We start from the raw sequence: 23,463 nt of genomic DNA, 5'->3' as shown, positions 1-23,463 counted from the left end.
ACACATTTTGAGATAGTTGACTGATAAAATTACTGAGTATTAAGTAATAGATTTCAGCAAGTGTATCGTCTTGTATCGATACAGTAAAAACCTATCGTGTATTGTATCGTCGCATGAAAACTCGGTGCACCTATTCTATAGCCACACGATCATATTTCATGTCCGCGCAATATATTATTAATATGCAAGTTTTATTGCACCACAAACTCATGCCCATGTCGAACTGACAATCTTACACCGTCATGCCAAGGCAAGTGAGTAAACTGACGATAAACGTCTGGTCAGTTCGTTGCCCAGTTACCCTAATGGGATTTCTTCAGATCTTTATTTAGCGGTAGCGAGAACTAAGGTCTGATTATAATGAGACTGAATCAAACTCGCACTCAAACTGAACAGTGGATGATGTTATTTGTTTGCCCATTCTGTAAAGTGTTTTTATGCGTGTTTTTTTTGTGTTTTGTCAGTTTTTGTTTTTATTTGAGGGTGTGGTGTGGTGTGGTGTGGTGTGGTGTGTGTGTGTGTGTGTGTGTGTGTGTGTGTGCTACTATACTGCTACCATTACAACTGCTGCTGCTACTACTACTACTACTAATACTACTACTACTACTACTACTACAAGACCCGTGAAGATCCGGGGTGGAATAGGTCTTCAGCAACCCATGCTTGCCGTAAAAGGCGACTATGCTTGTCGTAAAAGGCGACTAACGGGATCGGGCGGTCAGGCTCGCTGCCTTGGTTGATACATGTCATCGATCCCAATTACGTGGATCGATGCTCATGATGTCAATCGGGGACACGGGTGGCCCAGTCGTCTAAGGCGCCGCGATTCGCTGTGCAGAGTTGCGTCCCTTGGGCACGCCAGAAACCTATGATTGTGGGTTCGAATCCCGGTTCGCCCCAATTATATTTCTAGGTTTGTCAGCACCATACCCGTGCTCGTGGGTTTCATCGAAGTGGTAAACGTCTTAGACCTGCATCATATCGGGCTTTCCTTCCACATTAAGCTGACACGCCGTGATATAAGTGGAATAATGTTAAAAGCGGCGTTAAACCCAACTCACTCACTCACTCCGGCATGATGTCAATCACTGGATTGTCTGATCCAGACTCGATTATTTACAGACCGTCGTTATATAGCTTGAATATTGCTGAGTACGGCGTAAAACAACAAACAAACAAACAAAACTACTACTACTACTTCTACTACCACTACTACTACTTCTACTGCTACTGCGACTTCAAGTCTTCACCAATGACAAGACATAATCCACTACTAATGTTTCTGCACCGAACGCTATAAGATCGTCCCCGGGAGTGTTGGCTTTGAAGAGTTGTGTGGGTGTCGCTATTCTTTTATCATCACGTGTAACTGCATGTGGAACTCGGGTACCACGGAGAACGGAAATAGGATATAACCATATATCGGGTGGCTGGTGCCGAGATAGGATGGTATTTCACGGACTGCATTCGCCGGCCCCGGAAGCCAATCACTGTCTGTTCCAATCCACATGTGTAAAAGCACGTATTATTGATTGGTCAGTAAGAATCGTTCGATGACTAAGATAGCGGTGCTGGGTGATCAAAATGACAGCATGAAATGTGTGACGATGGATGTTCCATGCGGGTTATGGGTCCTGTAATTTAATATGCCATTACTGTTATCGCTATCGATGAGAACGGATGTTTATGTTGGGTAAACTTTAATCTCACCCTCGTTGTTGTTAAGGGGCGATGGTTTAGGCATGTGGTTAAATACGTTCACTCGTCACAACGAAGGTCCGGGTTCGATTCTCAACAAGGGTACAATGCATGCAGATCATTTCTGGTGTCTCGCCATGAGTTGGTGTTCCATCTGCTGAAGTTGTTTATTGGCGCGATTATTTCTGTTTTCCTATTTGAAAATGTATGTTAACATTTCCACAAGAAGATTTTTGAGTATGTTTTGGGGATTGTCGTTAAACGTAAACAGTTAGTTTCATTATCCAAAATTTAACTTTTAAACTGATCCTTTGCACATACAATCTGACAGCTACCTTCTAAAATTATTAAAAGCTCTTTTTATCCAAATCGCCCGTTGTTGTACGAATTATATGTGGAGGGATCGGACGATTTACAGTGATGCGATATCGCTCGTCCGCTGCAGTATTATGTAAAGGTAACGTAGCTCGGGATGCTCCGCATCTTCCCGAGGCAAGGGAGTTAACTGACTCCTCCATTGCCGAACTAGGCTGGAATTTACAGGCTCGACAGTAGCGCCACTAGTTGCTATTAAGAGTCATGTCCCGTCTGTGCCCCACCTATTGACCAATCAGATTCCACCTCTCATATCACATGCATTTGGTTCAAGAAAAATGGCGGCGCCTAGTCAAGATCTGATCGACGATCAAGATATATATTGTAATAAAACGGGTCTTACCTCGCGAAGTGCATCAAATCACGTTAGCAACTAGATTAAAAACATGAAAAGATTTGGAAAATATCTGTCGACGCCCAGTTGACGGTACACATGCTTTGCAAATCCTGCAGTCGACCGAAATCTGCACGTTGAAGTCCATGTTGTTTACGAACCGGAAGTCGATGTCGTTCCGCGATTTTGATTGGATATAGAGGTTATCACGCGAGTGTGTTTGGGGATGGTAAATATCCTGCATTAGGAATAAACATTGTATTTAGCGAGCCTTGGCGAGCTAAATACATAGTGTTTATTCCTAATACAGGATATTTACCATCCCCAAACACACAAGCGTGATAACCTCTTTATCATATGATGTCATTCTTTAATTCTGTGCTTCAAAATCGCTTTCCCTCTCTCACAAACATTACCGAAACATTGCGAGTTTTCCTGGAATGCGCGCATTAATATTTATTACGTCACAGGGTAAGTGATGTGTCAGTCGGACAGTGACAGTAGCCAATATAGTTCCAACTGAAATCTGTTTCTTATACACTGGCGAAGCAACATATACGCAAAACAACAATTGTTTTTTATTGCCTTTCGCGGCAATCCATCGGTCTGTCCGCTAGAGTAACTGCCCTTTGTCAAAGGGAAGCTACTCTAACCCTAGTCTATGAGACGTCACGGCCACGGTCAGACGTTGTTGACAGTCGGTCTGTCCTGTCATTACAATAAGAAGTGTAGTCAGATGTACACACAGCGACAAAACGAAACAAGGTAATCAATTCAAACATATTTCCGCCAAATCCAACTATTTTAATTTGTGGAGGAGGTTTCAAGCCGCAGAGGTCTACAAGCACAGATATGGCTACTGATCCCGCTTGGCTAGGCCTCGTGCCCTCGCCAAATTGTTTCGAAATTTATATCTCCAAAGTTGACAAAACTTATAAAATGCCTTAGCTACGTCACAGTTAGACACAGATTTTCAGTATATTAGACTGTTCTTTTGATAATGATAGCAATTATCCCTGTAGTTTATCCAGATTCCCGATGGTTAATTCTGACTCGATCCCCGAATGACAAGGGCGACGCCATGTTTGTTTATAAACAGTGAAAGTAGTCCCTACTTGACCTTTGATATTTGCATCTCTATCCGCATATGACCCCAACGGATATCGTTTTTATCCGTTGGCTTTATCCTGCCGAGAAACCTACCCATTATATGATGAATGCAGAAACTCGTTAGTCGAGCCAAAATATAACTCCATAATTGGAGCCTGGTTCGACATGGATGGAAACTGGACTTTTTCAGTCAGTTTGCTCCCTTCCTTGTCTCGAGAAGATGGACGATACAGTACCCAAACGCGACCCCCACCCGTCCCCCTCCCCTACTCTCTGAGCAGCCACCAACATCCTCCTTCTGCATACTGATAGTACGACTGTAGCAACGAAACACAAATTCACAAACTGATACTAAATATTTTATTTGTGCCAAAGTTACAATGCGATACAACTCTTACTATGTACTGTAAAGATACAAGAAATGCATGTATTACAATGCAAACGTTTTATGCAAGTGTAAAACTAGATCACAAATATGCATTGGATTAACATATTATACACGGGTCCAGTCGTACAAACCTCTAATGCTGCATTTACATGACATTCAACTTTCAATACACATATCACACGAGGCACCTTTGCAATTGATTGGCTAACAAAGCAAATGTTTGTGCGTTAATGACTGGCTGAGATTTAGCAACATCTGTATGCTTAACTCACTATTATCCAGACTCATTATTATCAGATCTTGGAACTAAGATATGATTTTAATGAGATTAACGGTGGTTTCAAGGTTTCACTTTTCTCGTGAAATATTTTTGTTTTCCTGTAGACAACTACACAAAAAGTATATACGCCACTCGTGAAAATATCTCCTTTCGCCCCGTCACTCGATGAGGGAAACATGATATTTCACGCAAGTCATAAAATATCCTCCATATATTTCAACCACGGTATTACTGTGCTATTACAGCTGATGGAAAGCGAGGTGTAACGAATGGCAATACATCTTGACATCAAGATAGCACCTCATCCACGAGAACAAAGCCGCGCTATATCTACTTTACAACATATGGATGTTTACCCGTACCACTCTTATTTATTATACAAATATGCAGGAATATTTCACAGGGCCAGATCTCAACATAATACAGACTTCAAACAATTGTACGTATCTGAGCGGGACGAAAGATGCATGGAACTTTGGGCGCCACGGTCGGTTTTCTGGCAAGTTTAAATGTATCGATGTTCATTCATGACTTCATCTTGCTGTGTTGCAGTTAGACTACAATACACATAAGAATACATTAGCTACATGTCTAAATTCATCATCCCGAGACAAGGGAGTTAACTGACCTTAAAAGTCCATTTTTTTCACCCTTGCCGAACGAGGCTGGAATTTACAGGCTCGATCGCAGCACCACCAGTGGCTATTACGAGTTATATCCCTTCTATGTCCCTCCTACTGACCAATCAGATTTCATCTCTCATATCACTTGATTTATGCTTTAAGCAAAATGGCGGCTAACGAGATCGGCGATCAGGCTCGCTGACTCGGCTGATGCATGTCATTGTATCCCAATTGCGTAGATCGATGATCATGCTATCAGTCACTGGATTGTCTGGTCCAGACTCGATTATTTACAGACCGCCGTGATATACCAGGAATATTGATGAGTGCGGCGTTATACAACAACGAAAAAGACAAAAAAACAACAACCATATACCATGTACCATATACCCGTGCTCGTGAGTTTCATCAAAGTGGTAAGACCTGCATAACTGCCACATCAAGCCAACACGCCATAGTAGAGCTGCAATACTGTTCAACAGTGCAATAACCTCACTCCGTCTTGCACTTGTGCTACTCGTGAAACTAGCTACTTTTGTTTTTGTCGGGGCTTGAGATTCACGATAGCCATGTCGTTTGACAAGATTAGTCAACAATCATAAATATATTATGTTGCAAGTTCCAGAAACCCTCTTGAAAACTAGCGTCCGCCCGGAGAGCGGAAGGTCCGGGGTTCGATCCCCAGCCGCGTCATACCAAAAGACGTTAAAAGGTGGTACTTGTTGTAACCCTGTCTTGCGCTCGGCATTAAGGGGCTAAAACAAGGACTGGTCGGCTCGGAGTCAGTATACTGTGTCTGAGTGGTTAAACTGCGGCATAGTATCTCAGTGAGCTAGCACTATAAATCGGCATCAGTCCGGACTAGTACAAGCAGCCACACACACACACACACACACACACACACACACGTGCATGCACGTCGCTATATAAGTGCAATAATCTTGGACGCGACGTTAAACCCCATTTCACCTCACCTCACCTCTTGAAAACTTGGTCACAGATCTTTCGAATCCTATGCTTCAATACTTTGGAACAATCTACCAACAGAACTTAAACTCTCACCATCACTCCCATCCTTCAAGTCACATCTAGAGACCCACCTTTTCAAGCAACACTATTCAGTCTAAATTCAACACCCCTCGCCCCCAGCCTGGACATCGTCCTTGCTGTAGCATAACCTGCTTCAACGTACGTAGCGCCATGAGCATGAACTTGGTAAAACTGACTGCATTACATTTGAACTTCTGAATATGCGTGATTTTTTTTATCAAACTAGGTCAATGTTATGAATACGTTTCATAAATCAGAAATCATCTAACCATTACATTAATGACATTGAATGACATTTAGAAGTGATACATTTAGTGAGAATTTAAGGATGTCAATTTATTACTATGATGAACATTTTCGGATTATATGAGTGAGTGAGTGAGTTGGGTTTAACGCCGCTTTTAACAGTTTTCCAGTTATATCGCGGGGTGTCAGCTTAATGTGGGAGGAAAGCCCGAAGTGATGCAGGTCTCAGACGTTTACCACTTCGGTGAAACCCACGAGAACGGATATGGTGATAGGTGACTAGCAACGGAGAAATGGAAGCCAACTCAACTGGAGTGAGTGAGTGAGTTGTGTTTAACGCCGCTTTTAACAGTATTCCAGTAATATCGCGGTGTGTCAGCTTAATGTGGGAGGAAAGCCCGAAGTGATGCAGGTCTCAGACGTTTACCACTTCGGTGAAACCCACGAGCACGGGTATGGTGCTGACAAACCTAGAAACATAATCGGAGCGAACCGGGATTCGAACCCACAATCATAGGTTTCTGGCGTGCCCAGGGGACGTAACTCTGCACAGCGAATCGCGGCGCCTTAGATGATTGGGCCACCCGTGCCCCCTAACTCAACTGGAGTGAGTGAGTGAGTGAGTTAAAATTTTAAGTCACATCGGCAATATTTCAGCCATATCGTGACTATCAATAGTTAAATAGAATACATATATTGAAACGATTGTAAAAACCTGCCAACGAGGGACAGTAAAACAACTAGACTTATCACAGCAATAAATTTAAAACTAGTATGTAATAATAAAATCAATAGCACTATACATAACAATACATTATAAAAACGGGCTATAGATCGCCAACAACTGAAGGTAGATCACCATGCTAGGGTCCATGGGGACTTACAGTACTTTTGCTACCTGCATGGACCCCAGCCGGATTTACATCATCCCTTCAGGTGTTGGCAATTATTGACAAATTTAGCCAAATTAAAAGAACACATATTCTACGATTAAAACTGTAGTTGGAAAAACATACTTTGAATGATATGGACTTACGATACCCTCTCAGGGGGACAATGATTTTACACTACTTTAACCCCCTTTGAGGATACAGCCACGATCAATCACAGAGATTTATTTATTCCACTAATGCTAAAATTCATTTAATATATACAAAGCTAATTAACAAAATTTACTGAACAACTCTATTTCTTTTAAAAAGCCAATAATTAAATGAGAATTAATAGTGTTAAAAAGATCCTTCATAGAATTAACCTTGAAATAGTTATCCCTTGTGATGGAAAAATCAACACAGTCAAGCAGGACATGCTTTACCGTGATTTTTTCACCACAAGGGATGCAAAACGGAGGATCCTCACCTTTCAATAGCTATTCATTGGTGTAACGCGAATGGCCAATACGACATCGTCGTAAAATGACCTCTTCAAATCTGGACTGACAACCCAAGTAGGTGTAACCGATATTTGGTTTAATGTCATGTAATTTATTGATACCTACTTGGGTGTCCCACTTCTGTTGCATCAGATCTCGTATATATGATTCAATCACAGGCCTGTAATCAGTGTATGGAACAAGAAGTGGTGTCACAGATTTGTTGAGTGCAGCTTTAGCAGCAGCGTCGGCCATTGTGTTACCTTTGATGCCAACATGGCTTGGTAACCAGGAAAAAACGATGTCGCATTGGCCAGTGGCAAGTTCATTATATAATTCAAGTATTTCGATTAAAAGTGGATGTTTTGTAGATTGATTTGTAATTGCCTGAAGACAGGAAAGAGAGTCGGAAAATATAATAAATTGTTTATGCTTTGATTGTTTACGAATGTATTTTAGTGCTGTTAATATGGCGTTTGACTCGGCTGTAAAAATGGAACAGTTATCTGGTATTCTAGATGATATTGTCCTGGATCCAATGATGGTGGCGCTGGAAACTGCGTCACCATCCTTTGATCCGTCGGTAAATATAGATTGATAAGTATTATATTTGTTTCTTAACTGATTATACTCTTGTTGAAAAATTAGTTGATTGGTTTCAGATTTTTTAAATTTAGTTAAGGTTAGATCCACCTCTGGTTTCACTAACTGCCATGGAGGGGAAGTCAAAAGTTGGGTGGGGGCTTTATTTTCGAGATTTATTTGAGCAGCCAAAATAGACGATTGTATTCTTAGTCCAAGGGGTGGAGTGAGTGATGATTTTTTATTATATAGGTCTTCATAAAGAGGGTTAAAAACACAGTCATAGGCTGGATTGGAATTCAAAAAACGTAATTTAGAAACGTATTGTAAAGATAATTTAATGCGACGTTGTTTAAGTGAAGGCTCATCAGCCTCCACATACAAACTATGAATTGGAGAAGTTCGAAAGGCTCCAAGGCAAATCCTCAGGCCCTGATGATGAACAGAATCCAGTTTTTTCAAATTGCTTTTACATGCTCCACCATAGACGATGGAGCCGTAATCAAGTTTAGAGCGGATGAGGGCTCTGTACAATTGGAGGAGGGTTTTCTGATCCCCTCCCCATTTTGCGTTTGAAATTACTTTTATGATATCAAGAGCCTTCAGGCATTTAGTTTTTAAATAATTTATATGTGGCAGAAACGTCAAGTGATGGTCAAAAATAAGACCAAGAAACTTGGCCTCTTTGACAACTTTGATAGGAGCACCATCCAAAACTAAATCAGGGTCCTTATGTGGCTTATACTTTCTGCAAAAATGAATGCAGTTGGTCTTGGCTTTTGAAAATTTAAAGCCATTTTCCAGACACCATTTATTGATTTTGTTTAAACACAATTGAAGTTGTCTTTCAATGGTATGGATGTTTTTACCACGACAAGAAACATTAAAATCATCCACAAATAATGATCCATCAAGTGAATCGTTTAAAACCTTCGACAAACTGTTTATCTTTATGCTGAACAATGTTACAGACAAGATACTGCCTTGTGGGACACCCTGATCCTGATTGTAATGGTCAGACAGGGTTGAACCCACACGAACTTGAAATTGTCTATTTTTTAAAAACTGAGATATAAATAGAGGCAAACGGCCCCTTAAACCAAAATCATGTAGATCTTTTAAAATACCATACTTCCATGTAGTATCATACGCTTTTTCGAGATCGAAAAATATTGATACAGCATGTTGTTTATTTATTATGGAATTTTTAATAAAAGATTCTAAACGGACTAAGTGTTCGACAGTACTACGATTTTTGCGGAAACCACATTGAATGTTAGTAATGAGATTGTTGGTTTCCAAGTACCAAACTAAACGATTATTTATCATACGTTCCATAGTCTTACAAACACAGCTAGTGAGGGATATTGGTCTATAATTCGAGGGATCAGTATGATCACGACCAGGCTTAGGTATAGGAATGACAGTAGCATTTCGCCATGATGATGGAAAATTTCCAGAAGTCCAAATATTGTCAAAGATATTTAGCATAGTTTCTAAACACGATTCAGGTAAATGTTTAAGGAGCTGATAATGAATATTATCAGGCCCCGAAGCAGTATCGTGAGCTTGCCCAAGGGCGGTTTGGAGCTCATGAATGGAAAATACTTCATTATAATCCTCACCGTTATCTGCCAACTCAACTGGAAGCTGACGTATGAATTCTCTTCCTTAATATATCAATGAATCCGAAGTTCATCCGTCATAAAAAGCGAAGAACTATGTCACTCTGTTTCGAAATGCCACCAAGAGCTTTTTTCTTCAGCAAATATGTTCCATGTGTAGTAGTTTTTATCATAACCAGTTTTAAAGATAGAAAAGCTGTCACAGCTCATATGAACATTGATACTGTTGCACTAACAAATAGGGGTAACAAATAGTTATGTATCCTAGCATCACGTATCAGCTCATCCACGATAATTAACTCTAAAAGGCTTGAGATATAAAGATCTATGTAACATTGAGGATTAAGGGCTTCTGATAACATATCAGCGTCAATAGGATTGTCACACAACACCACTCGTCTTACTTTCGTGCCACGGTACCGTCTCGCTGTAGCGCAGGTGTAGTTCCAGTGTTAGACATTGCCTTAATGCATGAGAACATCTCCCTCGCCTCGGTTCTCACGTTGTCACCGGTGATGACGTAAAGGTAGAAGTTAATGGCGAAGTTGAGATCCCAAAGGAAGGCGGCAGGATCCACAGCTACACGGAGAAAACCCCAATCAGACCGGAGGGCGAGCAACAACGCCATCAGCGCGTTCGGCAAAACAAGAATGAAGAAGGTCAAGGACACCGTCACCAACATGGTAGTTACCCGGCTGACTTTGTCTTCGCGGTTTCCGGTTCCGGTTATTGCTTTGTTTTGACGTTTTAGTTGTATTATTATGACAGCATTTCCAAAGAGGATGAGAGCTAGGGGGAGCATGGTTACGAACGTCGTGGCCATGACGTAATGGATCATCATGTCTGGAATGTAGCGCATGACGCAACCAAGGTTTGGTAGGTACTTCGTGTTGAAGGGAATGTAGGACATCAACAGGAGGGGGAACAGGATGAGCAGGACGACGACCCTGCGGGAGATAAATGGCTTGCACAACTTGGTACCAGTCAAAGGAAAGATCACTATAATTACCCGCTCGTATGTGATGCAGACGACAGCCCAGGAGCAGACGACAGTGTTGACGGTGATGAAATATTCACTGATGATGCAGGCGGGGAGGTTTGTGAAAGTGATGAGCACAGGCGACCCTTGAAACTCCAGAAATAAGTTGACCCAGAAGAGTAACCGGACGAGGAGAGATATGGTATCACAGACTCCCAACAGCAACAGGTAGGAGCTGAAAGAATGGCGTCTCATCGCCGGCCGGGACATGACCAATATAGCCAGAATGTTTCCAACAATTCCAAGGAGCATGACAGGTGGTAGGCCGACAAGACGAATCCAGACACCAGCTGACGTAGATTGTTGAGATGTTGGTCTTTCTACAAAACTGGACCAATAATTCGCCAACCATATGACACCGGTTCCGTTATCGTCGTTGGTCCCATTAGTCACGAATAAGGCAGTCATCTCGGATACATTTGCCACCCCCAATGGCGAAGATGTTGTTGAAGGGACGGAGGCGTTCACATATTCTGTCATGTTCACTGTCGTGTTCACTGCCATGTTCGCTGTCATGTATTCTTGACGCCCTCCTTTACCCGCAGGCGAATCTTCAAGTCACCGTCAGTACCTACGATGGCCACAGATCCACTGGTCAATTGATGCTCCCTTCAGCTCTCTCAGTGCCTTATCTAAACACTGCACACTTCACGGGTAGCATAGCATGACATGTATATGGACAATCTTTAATGTACCGTCACGTTCTTTGTTGTCGGTCTGAGATTCCTAAGTCAAATAGAAAGCGGTAGGCGTTCCGAGGTACTGTAGCTCACCTGATCAGCAATATGAACAAATTCCGTAGCGTTTGTGGAAATATTCAGGCAAGTCAATACTTTAAAAAAAAATGTGTTTATGTTTTTTACAGTAAACTACGGTTATAACGAACTAAAATAGACCACTAATTTTAGTTCATTATAAACGTAGTTCCTTATAGGCACATATACACCCTACATACAGAAAATCGACGGGACCCAAAAAAGTTCGTTATGTCCGTCAGTTCGGTATAAGCGTGTTCGTTATAAAAAAAGTTATTGGTCTGTCGCGTGGCTAACCTGATGATGACCGACTAATGTGACCTCTTGGCCAAGGTGAGCTAACCAAATGGACATTCACTTCTTCATTTAACCTCATTATAGAAAGCCACTTATGTCTCGTTAATGAATGGACTACAATATCGGACCCGCCGTGATATTGCTGGAATATTGCTAAAAGCGGCGTAAAACCATACTCACTCACTACAATATCGGAAAGTACTAATGAAGGAAATCATTTGCGAATATAATGTATTAATAACCATAAACTGTTTATAATCGTTTTCTTTTTTCACATATAAATTATATTCCGCCTTTACACACTATCGATGCTCATCAATGCACTGTTCCAGCAAGTGTATATGTAGCGAATGACAAGGTTATCAACTGACAATTTACAAGCCATTTTTCTGCGTAAATCGTTACGAGACAAAGTCTACAAATTTGATTGTTATAAAGTTCCAATAAAACAAACAATCCTGCTTAATAAAAACTGTACGTCAGTAAATACATAAATACGTAAAAGTGAGACAATTAAAAAATCCTTTCATCTCTTCTGTTTGCAATCCGAAACGTTGACATTCAACGTAACAAATAAAACTTTCGAGTCAACTGAACTATTTTTGTGGAAAAAAATCGCTATTAAATCGATTTTTAGTGGAATGCGGGACGGTGTGCTACTGGGATTTATCGATGTTTCTTCAACATGCATGACACCCTGTTGTATACGTCAACGCTGTTCTACGTGCAAGAAACCCGTCTGTATACGTCAACGCCGTTCTACCTGCAAGACGCGCGGCTGTATAGGTCAACGCTGTTCTACAAGCAAGACACCCTTCTGTATACGTACACGCTGTTCTACATGCAAGATGCCCGGCTGTATAGGTCAACGCTGTTCTACATGCAAGACACTCTTCTGTATACGTCAACGCAGTTCTACAAGCAAGACACCAGTCTGTGCGTACGTCAACGCCGTTCTACATGCAAGACACCATTCTGTATACGAACACGCTGTTCTACATGCAAGACACACTGCAGTATACGTCAACGCCGTTCTACAAGCAAGACACCCTTCTGTATACGTACACGCTGTTCTACATGCAAGACACTCTTCTGTATACGTCAACGTAGTTCTACATGCAAGACACCAGTCTGTATGTACGTCAACGCCGTTCTACGTGCAAGACACCCTTCTGTATACGTACACGCAGTTCTACAAGCAAGACACTAGTCTGTATAGGTCAACGCTGTTCTACAAGCAAGACACCAGTCTGTATGTACGTCAACGCAGTTCTACAAGCAAGACACCCGGCTGTATACGTCAACACTGTTCTACAAGCAAGACACTAGTCTGCATGTACGTCAACGCAGTTCTACAAGCAAGACACCAGTCTGTATGTACGTCAACGCTGTTCTACAAGCAAGACACCCGGCTGTATACGTCAACACTGTTCTACAAGCAAGACACTAGTCTGTTTGTACGTCAACGCAGTTCTACAAGCAAGACACCCGGCTGTATAGGTCAACGCTGTTCTACAAGCAAGACACTAGTCTGTATGTACGTCAACGCAGTTCTACAAGCAAGACACCCGGCTGTATACGTCAACCCTGTTCTACAAGCAAGACACTAGTCTGTATGTACGTCAACGCAGTTCTACAAGCAAGACACCAGTCTGTATGTACGTCAACGCTGTTCTACAAGCAAGACACCCGGCTGTATACGTCAACACTGTTCTACAAGCAAGACACTAGTCTGTATGTACGTCAACGCAGTTCTCCAAGCAAGACACCCGGCTGTACACGTCAACACTGTTCTACAAGCAAGACACTAGTCTGTATGTACGTCAACGTTGTTCTACATGCAAGACGCCCTTCTGTATAGGTCAACGCTGTTCTACAAGAAAGACACCAGTCTGTATGTACGTCAACGCAGTTCTACAAGCAAGACACCCGGCTGTATACGTCAACACTGTTCTACAAGCAAGACACTAGTCTGTATGTACGTCAACGCAGTTCTACAAGCAAGACACCCGGCTGTATACGTCAACGCTGTTCTACAAGCAAGACACTAGTCTGTATGTACGTCAACGCAGTTCTACAAGCAAGACACCAGTCTGTATGTACGTCAACGCTGTTCTACAAGCAAGACACCACTCTGTATGTACGTCAACGTTGTTCTACATGCAAGACGCCCTTCTGTATACGTCAACGCTGTTCTACAAGCAAGACACCCGGCTGTATACGTCAACACTGTTCTACAAGCAAGACACTAGTCTGTTTGTACGTCAACGCAGTTCTACAAGCAAGACACCCGGCTGTATAGGTCAACGCTGTTCTACAAACAAGACACTAGTCTGTATGTACGTCAACGTTGTTCTACATGCAAGACGCCCTTCTGTATAGGTCAACGCTGTACTACAAGAAAGACACCAGGCTGTATAGGTCAACACTGTTCTATAAGCAAATCACCTTCTGTATAGGTCAACGCTGTTCAACAAGCAAGACACCCTTCTGTATACGTACACGGTTTCCTACATACAAGACACCCTGCTGTATACGTAAAAGCTATTCTACAAGCAAGACCACTGCTGTATACGTACACGCTGTTCTACAAGCAAGACACCCGACTGTATAGGTACACCCTGTTCTACATGCAAGACACCCGACTGTATACGTACACCCTGTTCTATATGCAAGCGACCTTCTGTATACGAACACGCTGTCCTACAAGCAAGATACCCTTCTGTATACGTACACGGTGTCCTACATGTAAGATACACTGGTGTATACTTCGTCAACGAAGTTCTACATGCAAGACACCCGGCAGTATACGTCAACGCTGTTCTACAAGCAAGACACCCTGCTGTATACGTCAACTTTGTTCTACATGCAAGAGACCAGTCGACATGTGTGACAAGTCCATATGCAGAGTTACCTACCCCTCACCTGTCAGGACGGAATCTAACCTTCACTCTGTTTCTGAGTGACCCTACCTGTCGAAAACACACACAAAGCAAGGACCGAGCCTACTACCATTACCCTTGCCAAAGGCGTCACAGTGCTTTTGTCGTCACAATCCAAATAATTTTTTAATTTGAAGTTTACACGATATACAGCTTTTCCATTGGACGATTTTACTTTTAAAAGTTGCTTGGTTGAATTTGTCATGTCAGAAAACATATTATTAGACACTAAAATCATGACTATCGGTCAATGTTATCTGTGTTTGTGAATTTCACCGACTGCCAAAAGTGCGTTGACCTTTCAACGTATTTGGCCACAGCTCCCCCATTTAAGGTTGGAAGTATAACAAACTAATATTTCTAGGTTCCTTATGAGTGGACGAGTAATTTGATATGTATATCGACACAGTTTTGAATTTTGACCCCTGTTTGACCTTTGTTGACCCTTCCCCAAAATGCCCGGGATTTTCAACCGGGCATCCCAAGTCAAAATTGTTCAGTATACATCAGGAAACTCAAAAACACTTTCAAACCTTTGTTTCCATGATTTGGTCACGGAACCTACAGGTTGGTCTTCTAGTATCAGACGGCCATGGTGAGCAGGCTGTAAATTTTCTGTACTTCCTGTTTGGCCGCCCAGCACCAGACACCGGGGATGTTAGAGAACAGATGCCCCATGGAGTGAAGTGTTAGAACACTGGACCTTTCCGGACTCGTCTGTCCTCGGTAATTGTGTTCTTTCTCCTACATACATGTACATGGGACGTCGCTGATGAAACGTTAAGTATTAGAGTAAAAGTAAACGTTTTGACATTGCCATGCCTAAGAAATATCGCTCCCGTTGCATGTATATACTGAGCTACAAGACCCGTGAAGATCCGGGGTAGAATAGGTCTTCAGCAACCCATGCTTGTCGTAAGAGGCGACTAACGGGATCGGGTGGTCAGGTTCGCTGACTTGGTTGATGCATGTCATCGTATCCCAATTATGTGGATCGATGCTCATGATGTAAATCGCTGGATTGTCTGGTCCATACTCGATGAGACCGCCTCCGTGGTCTTGTGGTAGAGCGTCCGCCCGGAGAGCGGAAGGTCCAGGGTTCGATCCCGGGCCGCGTCATACAAAAAGACGTTAAAAGATTGTACTTGTTGTTACCCTGTCTGGCGCTCGGCATTAAGGGGCTAAAACAAGGACTGGTCGGCTCGGAGTCAGTATACTGTGTCTGAGTGGGGTTTTCATGTTAAACTGCGGCATGGTATCTCAGTGAGCTAGCACTATAAATCGGCATCAGTCCGGACTAGTACAAGCAGCCACACACACACATACACGTGCATGCACGTCGCTATATAAGTGCAATAATCTTGGACGCGACGTTAAACCCAATTTCACCTCACCTCACCATACTCGATTATTTACTGACCGCCGTCACATAGCTGGAATATTGCTGAGTGCGGCGTTAAACAACAAACAAACAAAAAACTTAGCTACAACTAATTCATCGCAATGTGTTTTACATTCACATGGGAGGTGTGCATCCTATTGTTGAGTCGGGTTAAATCTCATAAACAGGGATGTTGTAATATCCCCGGGATTGTATATGATATCCCAGGCATAAATGCCATGTAATATGTTATAATATCCCGGGGATTTTATTAAAACAGGCACTCGTGAAGAGCAACGCTAGAGGGTAACGCTAATCTCTTCCCCCGTGTGGACCCGGGGTAGAATGTGTCCTCAGCACCCCATTGCTTGTCGTAAAAGGCGACCAAATTGGGCAACCTGTGTGCCGTGGGTTGCGTCCCTGAGTCGGCGGAGGACGGGAGTCTGGTAGTTGAGGGCACTGGTTCCTTTGCCCAACACACTACTTCGACCCTTACTTCGCCTAGACGTGTGGTAGGATGGGCCCGGTCTTATCAATCGGCTGGTCATGCCAAGCCCTGGCATACAACTAATATTGTATATGCACACCTGTGTTATATTTTAATGTGTATTTTGGTCTTGGTCATGCATTACTTGTATGAATTCAAAATTTTGGATGGAATAAATTGCCTAGAGTCTTACGTCAGAAGGCGGTGGCTCATGGGCCAATCTGGTGATGTTGACCTCTGCATTCTATACTCAACAACAAAAGTTCCTGTGACACCAATATTTTAGTGTATTTTTCAAACAAGTAAAGTTTGGTTTTCAATATTGTAGTACATGTATGGAATCAAGTCACAAAAACGCAACTGCTACAGAAAAGCATGCATTCCATGCAAAAGTTGACTTTTATGCAAGCCCCATGCATTTCACTACCCAAGAATTGGTATAAAAACATGTGCGTTAACGGGATTCCATATGCATTGTTAAGCATGGTGCTGACAACAACCACTCAGAAAAACAACAAAATTACGCAATTATTCAACATTACGAAATGCAACGCCTGCCCGAAAATGAGCGTCTGCGAGCCATTGGAATGCTTGATCCAGGATCGAGTCAACGTGATGTTGCAAGACAATTTAACGTCCACAGAAACACCATTTGGTGTTTATTGCAACGTTGGCAACAGACGAATGCAGTCAGAGACCATCCTCGGAGTGGCAGGCCACGCGTAACCAATAATCGACATGACAACTGGATTCGAACAACACACCTACGAAATCGATTCCAGCCAGCAACAGTGACTGCAAGAAGCATCCCTGGCCTTCGACGAATATCTTCACAAATCGTACGTCGCCACCTCAGATGTGCAGGGATTGTCGCCAGAAGACCCACCAGACGTCCCATTTTGACAGGAAACCACCGCCAAGCACGCCTACAGTGGTGCAGACAGCGTCTACGCTGGACGGCCATGCAGTGGGGACAACCATCATTCACTGACGAGTCTCGTTTTCACCTCAGCCACAGCGATGGACGGGTTCGAGTGTACCGACGTCGAGGTGAACGTGACGTCAATCATTGTGTCATGGAAGAAGATCGGTTCGGGGGCGGCAGCGTTATGGTATGGGGTGGGATTACAGCAAGACAGAGGACCCGTTTGATAGTGGTAGAGGGAAATCTCAATGGACAGCGCTACCGCGACGAGATCATCGGCCCTGTTGTTCTACCGTTTTTGCGTCGTCATGGCCCAGGCAATACCTTTCAACATGACAACGCCCGGCCTCATATTGCTCGACTTGTTCCGGATTCCCTTCAACAAAACAACGTGAATGTCACCCCTTGGCCGGCTCGCTCCCTTGATCTCTCACCAATCGATCACATGTGGGATGAGATGGATCGGCGCCTTCGACGTCAACCACGTGTTCCACAGACACTCCAGGAACTTCGAAACATGCTCCAGCAGATATGGACGGATATCCCACAGGACTTTGTGCGACTCCTGGTCCATTCCATGAGACGAAGATGTGTTACTTGCATCGCAACCAGAGGTGGACACACACGCTATTGATTTGTAAATTGACATTTTGGCATGTTCATGTTTTTTATGAAATCACGCATTTTCTGAAGTCAGTATAACAAATTAGACCATTTGAACACTTACAGGAGTAATTGTTTCAGATTTGGTAAAAAACATAACTTTGCGTTAAATCTTATTCAATGTCACAGGAACTTTTGTTATTCAGTATATATGTCTCCACTTTCTTGTCATGGACTGAGCCAGCCTGGCACTACATCTGGTGGACAAATATAGCTATTCACGTCATATTTGCTGGAGTATAACATCCCTGTATCCCTGGTGTTTGCATGCTGGAAATCCGATGCGCCATAACACTGTCCTTGTTGACACTCGATGGTGGGTGGGGAGCAGGTATGCTGAAACACTTTTCTTTCACCATGTCAACCCAACAACCTGGTTCAATTCGCAACGACAGAAAAAGACATCTTGAAGATGATGAATCTTGGAACATTCCCAACAACTACGATTCCTGGGCCCGATTCCTGGTGATCGAGGCTGCTGACAAACTACCTTTACAATTGAATCCGTTTGCTATTTCCAGAGCTATTAACGGACATTGTGGAGAAGTGAAAAATGTCACGCGTCTCCGTAGTGGTTCTATTCTTGTGAAGTGTCTGAAGAAACAGCAATCTCTAAATCTCTTGTCGATCAGTCAGTTTGCCAATGTTGAGGTCGCTGTTTCAGCACACAAGACTCTAAACTCAAGTCGAGGCATTGTTCGTGACAGAGCTCGATGCCTTTCTGACATTTCCCTACCATCCTTAAAACTGTTAACCCTACTGACCGTCCACTAACAACACGGAATTTTAAAAAGGCTGATTGGTCATTATATGAATTATTATCCACTGTAAATTTAACACCCGACATTTTTCAACATGTTGAAGTGTTTTGCAGTTGTTTTCGGACATGCTGAATAAAATTGCTGATGAAGCAATTCCAAAGTCTTCTGCAATTCCACATATTCGTAAACCATGGTTTAACAACGAATGCAAACAGGCACGAAAATATAGGAAGAAAGCGGTAAAGTAAATTTCCGCCGCCATCCTACAGTCCATAATCTAAATAAGGTTAGAATTACAAATGCCAAGGCACGACATGCTTTTAAACAAAATAAGCGTCAGTCTTGGAGGAACTATGTCTCCAAAATAAATTCCCGCACGCCCATATCCAAGGTGTGGAACATGATACAAAAAATAAAAGGCAAAGGTTCAAAATCATCTGTTCACCATCTTAAGGAAGGTGAAACGTTATTAACAGATAAAACTGATATTGCAAATTAGCTTGGAGAAACGTTAGCAAAACATTCTTCAACGTCTAATTATGTCCCGGAGTTTAAAGAAATTACGAAACAACAGGAAAAGATAAAAGTAAATTTCACTTCTGATAATGGTGAAGACTATAATGAAGTCTTCTCATTACATGAGCTACATACCGCCCTTGGGCAAGCTCATGACACAGCAACGGGAGCTGATAACATACACTACCAGCTTTTAAAACATTTACCTGAATCATGTCTGGAGACACTTTTAGATATATTTGATCAAATATGGATATCTGGGAATTTTCCTCCTTCATGGCATAATGCCATTGTAGTTCCAATACCAAAGCCTGGCCGGGATCATACAGATCCCTCTAACTATCGACCTATATATCCTTAACAAGCTGCGTGTGTAAAACCATGGAACGAATGGTGAATAACAGATTAATTTGGTATCTGGAAACCAATAATCTAATTTCAAATATGCAATGTGGTTTCCGAAAAAATCGAAGTTCTATCGACAATTTAGTACGATTAGAATCCTTTGTGAAAAATGCTATTGTAAACAAACAACATGTAGTGTCAGTCTTTTTCGATCTTGAGAAGGCCTACGATACTACCTGGAAGCATGGCATTCTAAAGGCTCTACATGATTTTGGTTTGGTTTAAGAGGCCGTTTGGCTCATTTTATATCACAGTTTTTAACGGACAGACAATTTCAAGTCCGAGTGGGTTCAACCCAGTCTGACCATTTTAATCACGATCAGGGTGTCCCACAAGGCAGTATTTTGTCTCTAACATTATTTAGTATCGACCTATATATCCTTAACAAGCTGCGTGTGTAAAACCATGGAACGAATGGTGAATAACAGATTAATTTGGTATCTGGAAACCAATAATCTAATTTCAAATATGCAATGTGGTTTCCGAAAAAATCGAAGTTCTATCGACAATTTAGTACGATTAGAATCCTTTGTGAAAAATGCTATTGTAAACAAACAACATGTAGTGTCAGTCTTTTTCGATCTTGAGAAGGCCTACGATACTACCTGGAAGCATGGCATTCTAAAGGCTCTACATGATTTTGGTTTGGTTTAAGAGGCCGTTTGGCTCATTTTATATCACAGTTTTTAACGGACAGACAATTTCAAGTCCGAGTGGGTTCAACCCAGTCTGACCATTTTAATCAGGATCAGGGTGTCCCACAAGGCAGTATTTTGTCTCTAACATTATTTAGTATCAAGATAAACAGTCTCTCTGAAGTTTTGAATGATTCAGTTGATGGGTCGTTATTTGTGGACGATTTTAACATTTCTTGTCCCGGGAAAAACATGTACACTATTAAGAGACAACTGCAGTTGTGTCTCAATAAAATCCAGAAATGGTCGCTTGCTAACGGCTTTAAATTTTCTAAAACAAAAACTAATTGTACACACTTCTGCAGGAAATATAGACAGCACAAGGACCCCGAACTATTTCTATCTGACACACCCATAAAGGTAGTTGAGGAGACCAAGTTCTTGAGGCTTATTGTTGACTGCCACCTGACATTTTTGCCACATATAAAATATCTAAAGGCAAAGTGTCTGAAAGCACTAGACTTGCTAAAAGTCGTATCACACTCTAAATGGGGTGGGGATCAGACAACCCTCCTCCATTTGTACAGATCTTTGATCCGCTCAAAATTGGACTACGGTTCCATCATTTATGGTGGAGCCTGTAAAAGTAACTTACAGAAACTAGATTCAATTCATCACCAGGGTCTGAGGCTTTGTCATGGAGCTTTCAGGACCTCTCCTGTCGATAGTCTGTATGTAGAGGCTGATGAGCCTCCGTTGAAACAACGTCGTTTAAAACTTGCATTACAGTATATCACAACATTAAAATCGAACCCGTCCAGTCCAGCATATAATTGTATTTTTAATCCTCTCTACGAGGAGGTATTCCAAACTAAACCAAAGCTGGTTCCACCTCTGGGGATCAGATTACGACCCCATGCAACAGCAGCTCATATTGACCTTGATATTATTGCACCCTACCGATTACTGCCCACGCCTCCTTAGCAATTAGTCAAACCAGAAGTAGATCTTACACTTACCAATTTTAAGAATTCTGATACAAACCAGTTATTCTTTCAGCAAGAATATGTCCAGTTACGCTCTAAATACAATTCTCACCGCTCCATCTTCACAGATGAATCCAAGGATGGCGGCAAAGTTGCCAGAGCCATCATCATTGGTTCAAAAACTGTTTGTTCCAGATTACCAGATTACCAGCTCAATATTTACTGTTGAAGCTAAGGCTATTCACACAGCCTTGACATATATTCAGAAACAATCTGTATGTAAACACTTCATCATTTTCTCCGATTCTTTATCATGCCTACAGGCACTTAAGACAGTCAACTCGAACCATCCGTTATTTCTTGATATTTTAGAACTTTATAATAATCTTGCTACTGGCCAATACGACATCGTCCTTTGTTGGTTGCCTAGTCATGTTGGTATTGCTGGTAACACACGAGCTGACGCTGCAGCTAAAGCAGCTCTTGATAAACCAATGTCCCATCTTACCATACCCTACAGTGATTTTAAACAAGGCATCAAGGAATAAATTCGTAGTTAGATGCAGAAAAGATGGGACATTCATTCAACTTCTTTAAAGGATATTTTTACAAATATAAATGCTCGTTTAATTTTCAGTTTTTTAAAAGAGATAGAATTATTTGATAAATTTTTAAATGTTTTAAATTAGTGTGATATCATTAACAAATGAGATTATTGGAGGCTGTGCCACTCAGGGGGTTAAACTAGTGTAAAATTATTGTACCCCTGACAGTGGTACGTAAGTTCATCTTTGTAGAAGTGTTTAATATCAACTAGTGTTGTAATGTATTGGCCCATTTCTGGTGACCCCCGCCGTGATATTGCTGGAATATTGCTAAAAGCGGTGTAAAACCATACTCACTCACTCACTCACTTTAATGTATTGATTGTGCGTGTATATTTTTAATATTGGTTAGCAATTCATACAACCACTCGTGACCAAAGTGATGGCATAAATCCTGCCGGGAATCATGCAGGAAGCAAAAGCACTAAGTCCTCATGATCCCCAGTTAGGTGGCCTAGCTTTGGTTGCTAGTGGTCTATAGCCTGGTTTTAATTTATAGGAAATAATCTGTTTAAAAATTCTTTGTTTTATTATTGCTTTGGTTTGTTTTATATCTAAACTGTGATATTTACCTTGCTGTTTTACTGTCCTTTGTCGACAGGTCTTTAATTATAGAAACTACCTTGTTCTCATCGCGATATGACTGCAATATTGCCGATGCGATGTAAAATTTTAACTCACTCACTCACTCACTTATTACTACAACTTCCGTTCAAATTGTTACAAATGTGAATGTTTCTTGCTGAATTTTCTTTTGCATTTGAATACAATGTAATGAAATGTCAAAATAAAATTACTTATGTTTTCTTTATATCCCCGAAAATCGAACACGCAACCATGGTATCTGTAGCCCAGGGAGTGTACTGGTAGGCTACAAAGGAGCCGATCAATCACAATGCTTTTAAGAATGTCTTTTTCAAGTAAGAGAACGCCAGCAACAGATATTTTACGCCCGTTAAGGTTCATGGAAAGTTTTGTTTTTTGATTCTCTTCAACAAAACAACGTGAATGTCATCCCATGGCCGGCTCGCTCCCCTGATCTCTCACTAATCGAGCACATGTGGGATGAGATGGATCGGCGCCTTCGTCAACCACGTGTTCCACAGACATTCCAGGAACTTCGAATTCGATTTATAGTGCTAGCCCATGGAGATACCATGCCGCAGTTTAACATGAATACCCAACTCAGACACAGAATACTGACTCCGAGCCGGCCTCTTTTAGCCCCTTAATGCAGGGTAACCATAGGTACCATCTTAATTTTTGGTATTACGCGGCCAGGTATCGAAACCCGGACCTTCCGCTCTCCAGGCGGATGCTCTACCTTCTAGACCACGGAGGCGGTCTAGTGAATAAAACGTCTGTCCAGAGATTGTCAGGTCG

At 42.0% G+C, this 23,463-nt stretch overlaps 1 protein-coding gene across 1 annotated transcript; it reads right to left on the bottom strand.

Annotated features, from left to right (window-relative positions):
- Positions 1–10,083: 10,083 nt before the first annotated feature.
- On the bottom strand, positions 10,084–11,226 carry LOC124132427 (FMRFamide receptor-like). Its single transcript, XM_046496338.2, has one exon. It carries the CDS (start codon positions 11,224–11,226, stop codon positions 10,084–10,086), a length of 1,143 nt encoding a protein of 380 aa, XP_046352294.2.
- Positions 11,227–23,463: the final 12,237 nt, after the last annotated feature.

The sequence above is a fragment of the Haliotis rufescens genome, unplaced genomic scaffold, assembly GCF_023055435.1.
Source record: "Haliotis rufescens isolate VD_foot unplaced genomic scaffold, xgHalRufe1.0.p SCAF_3, whole genome shotgun sequence".
Classification (NCBI taxonomy): Eukaryota; Metazoa; Mollusca; class Gastropoda; order Lepetellida; family Haliotidae; genus Haliotis; species Haliotis rufescens.
The sequence above is the reverse complement of the archived record's forward strand: the minus strand, read 5'-3'. Positions and strand labels throughout refer to the sequence as shown.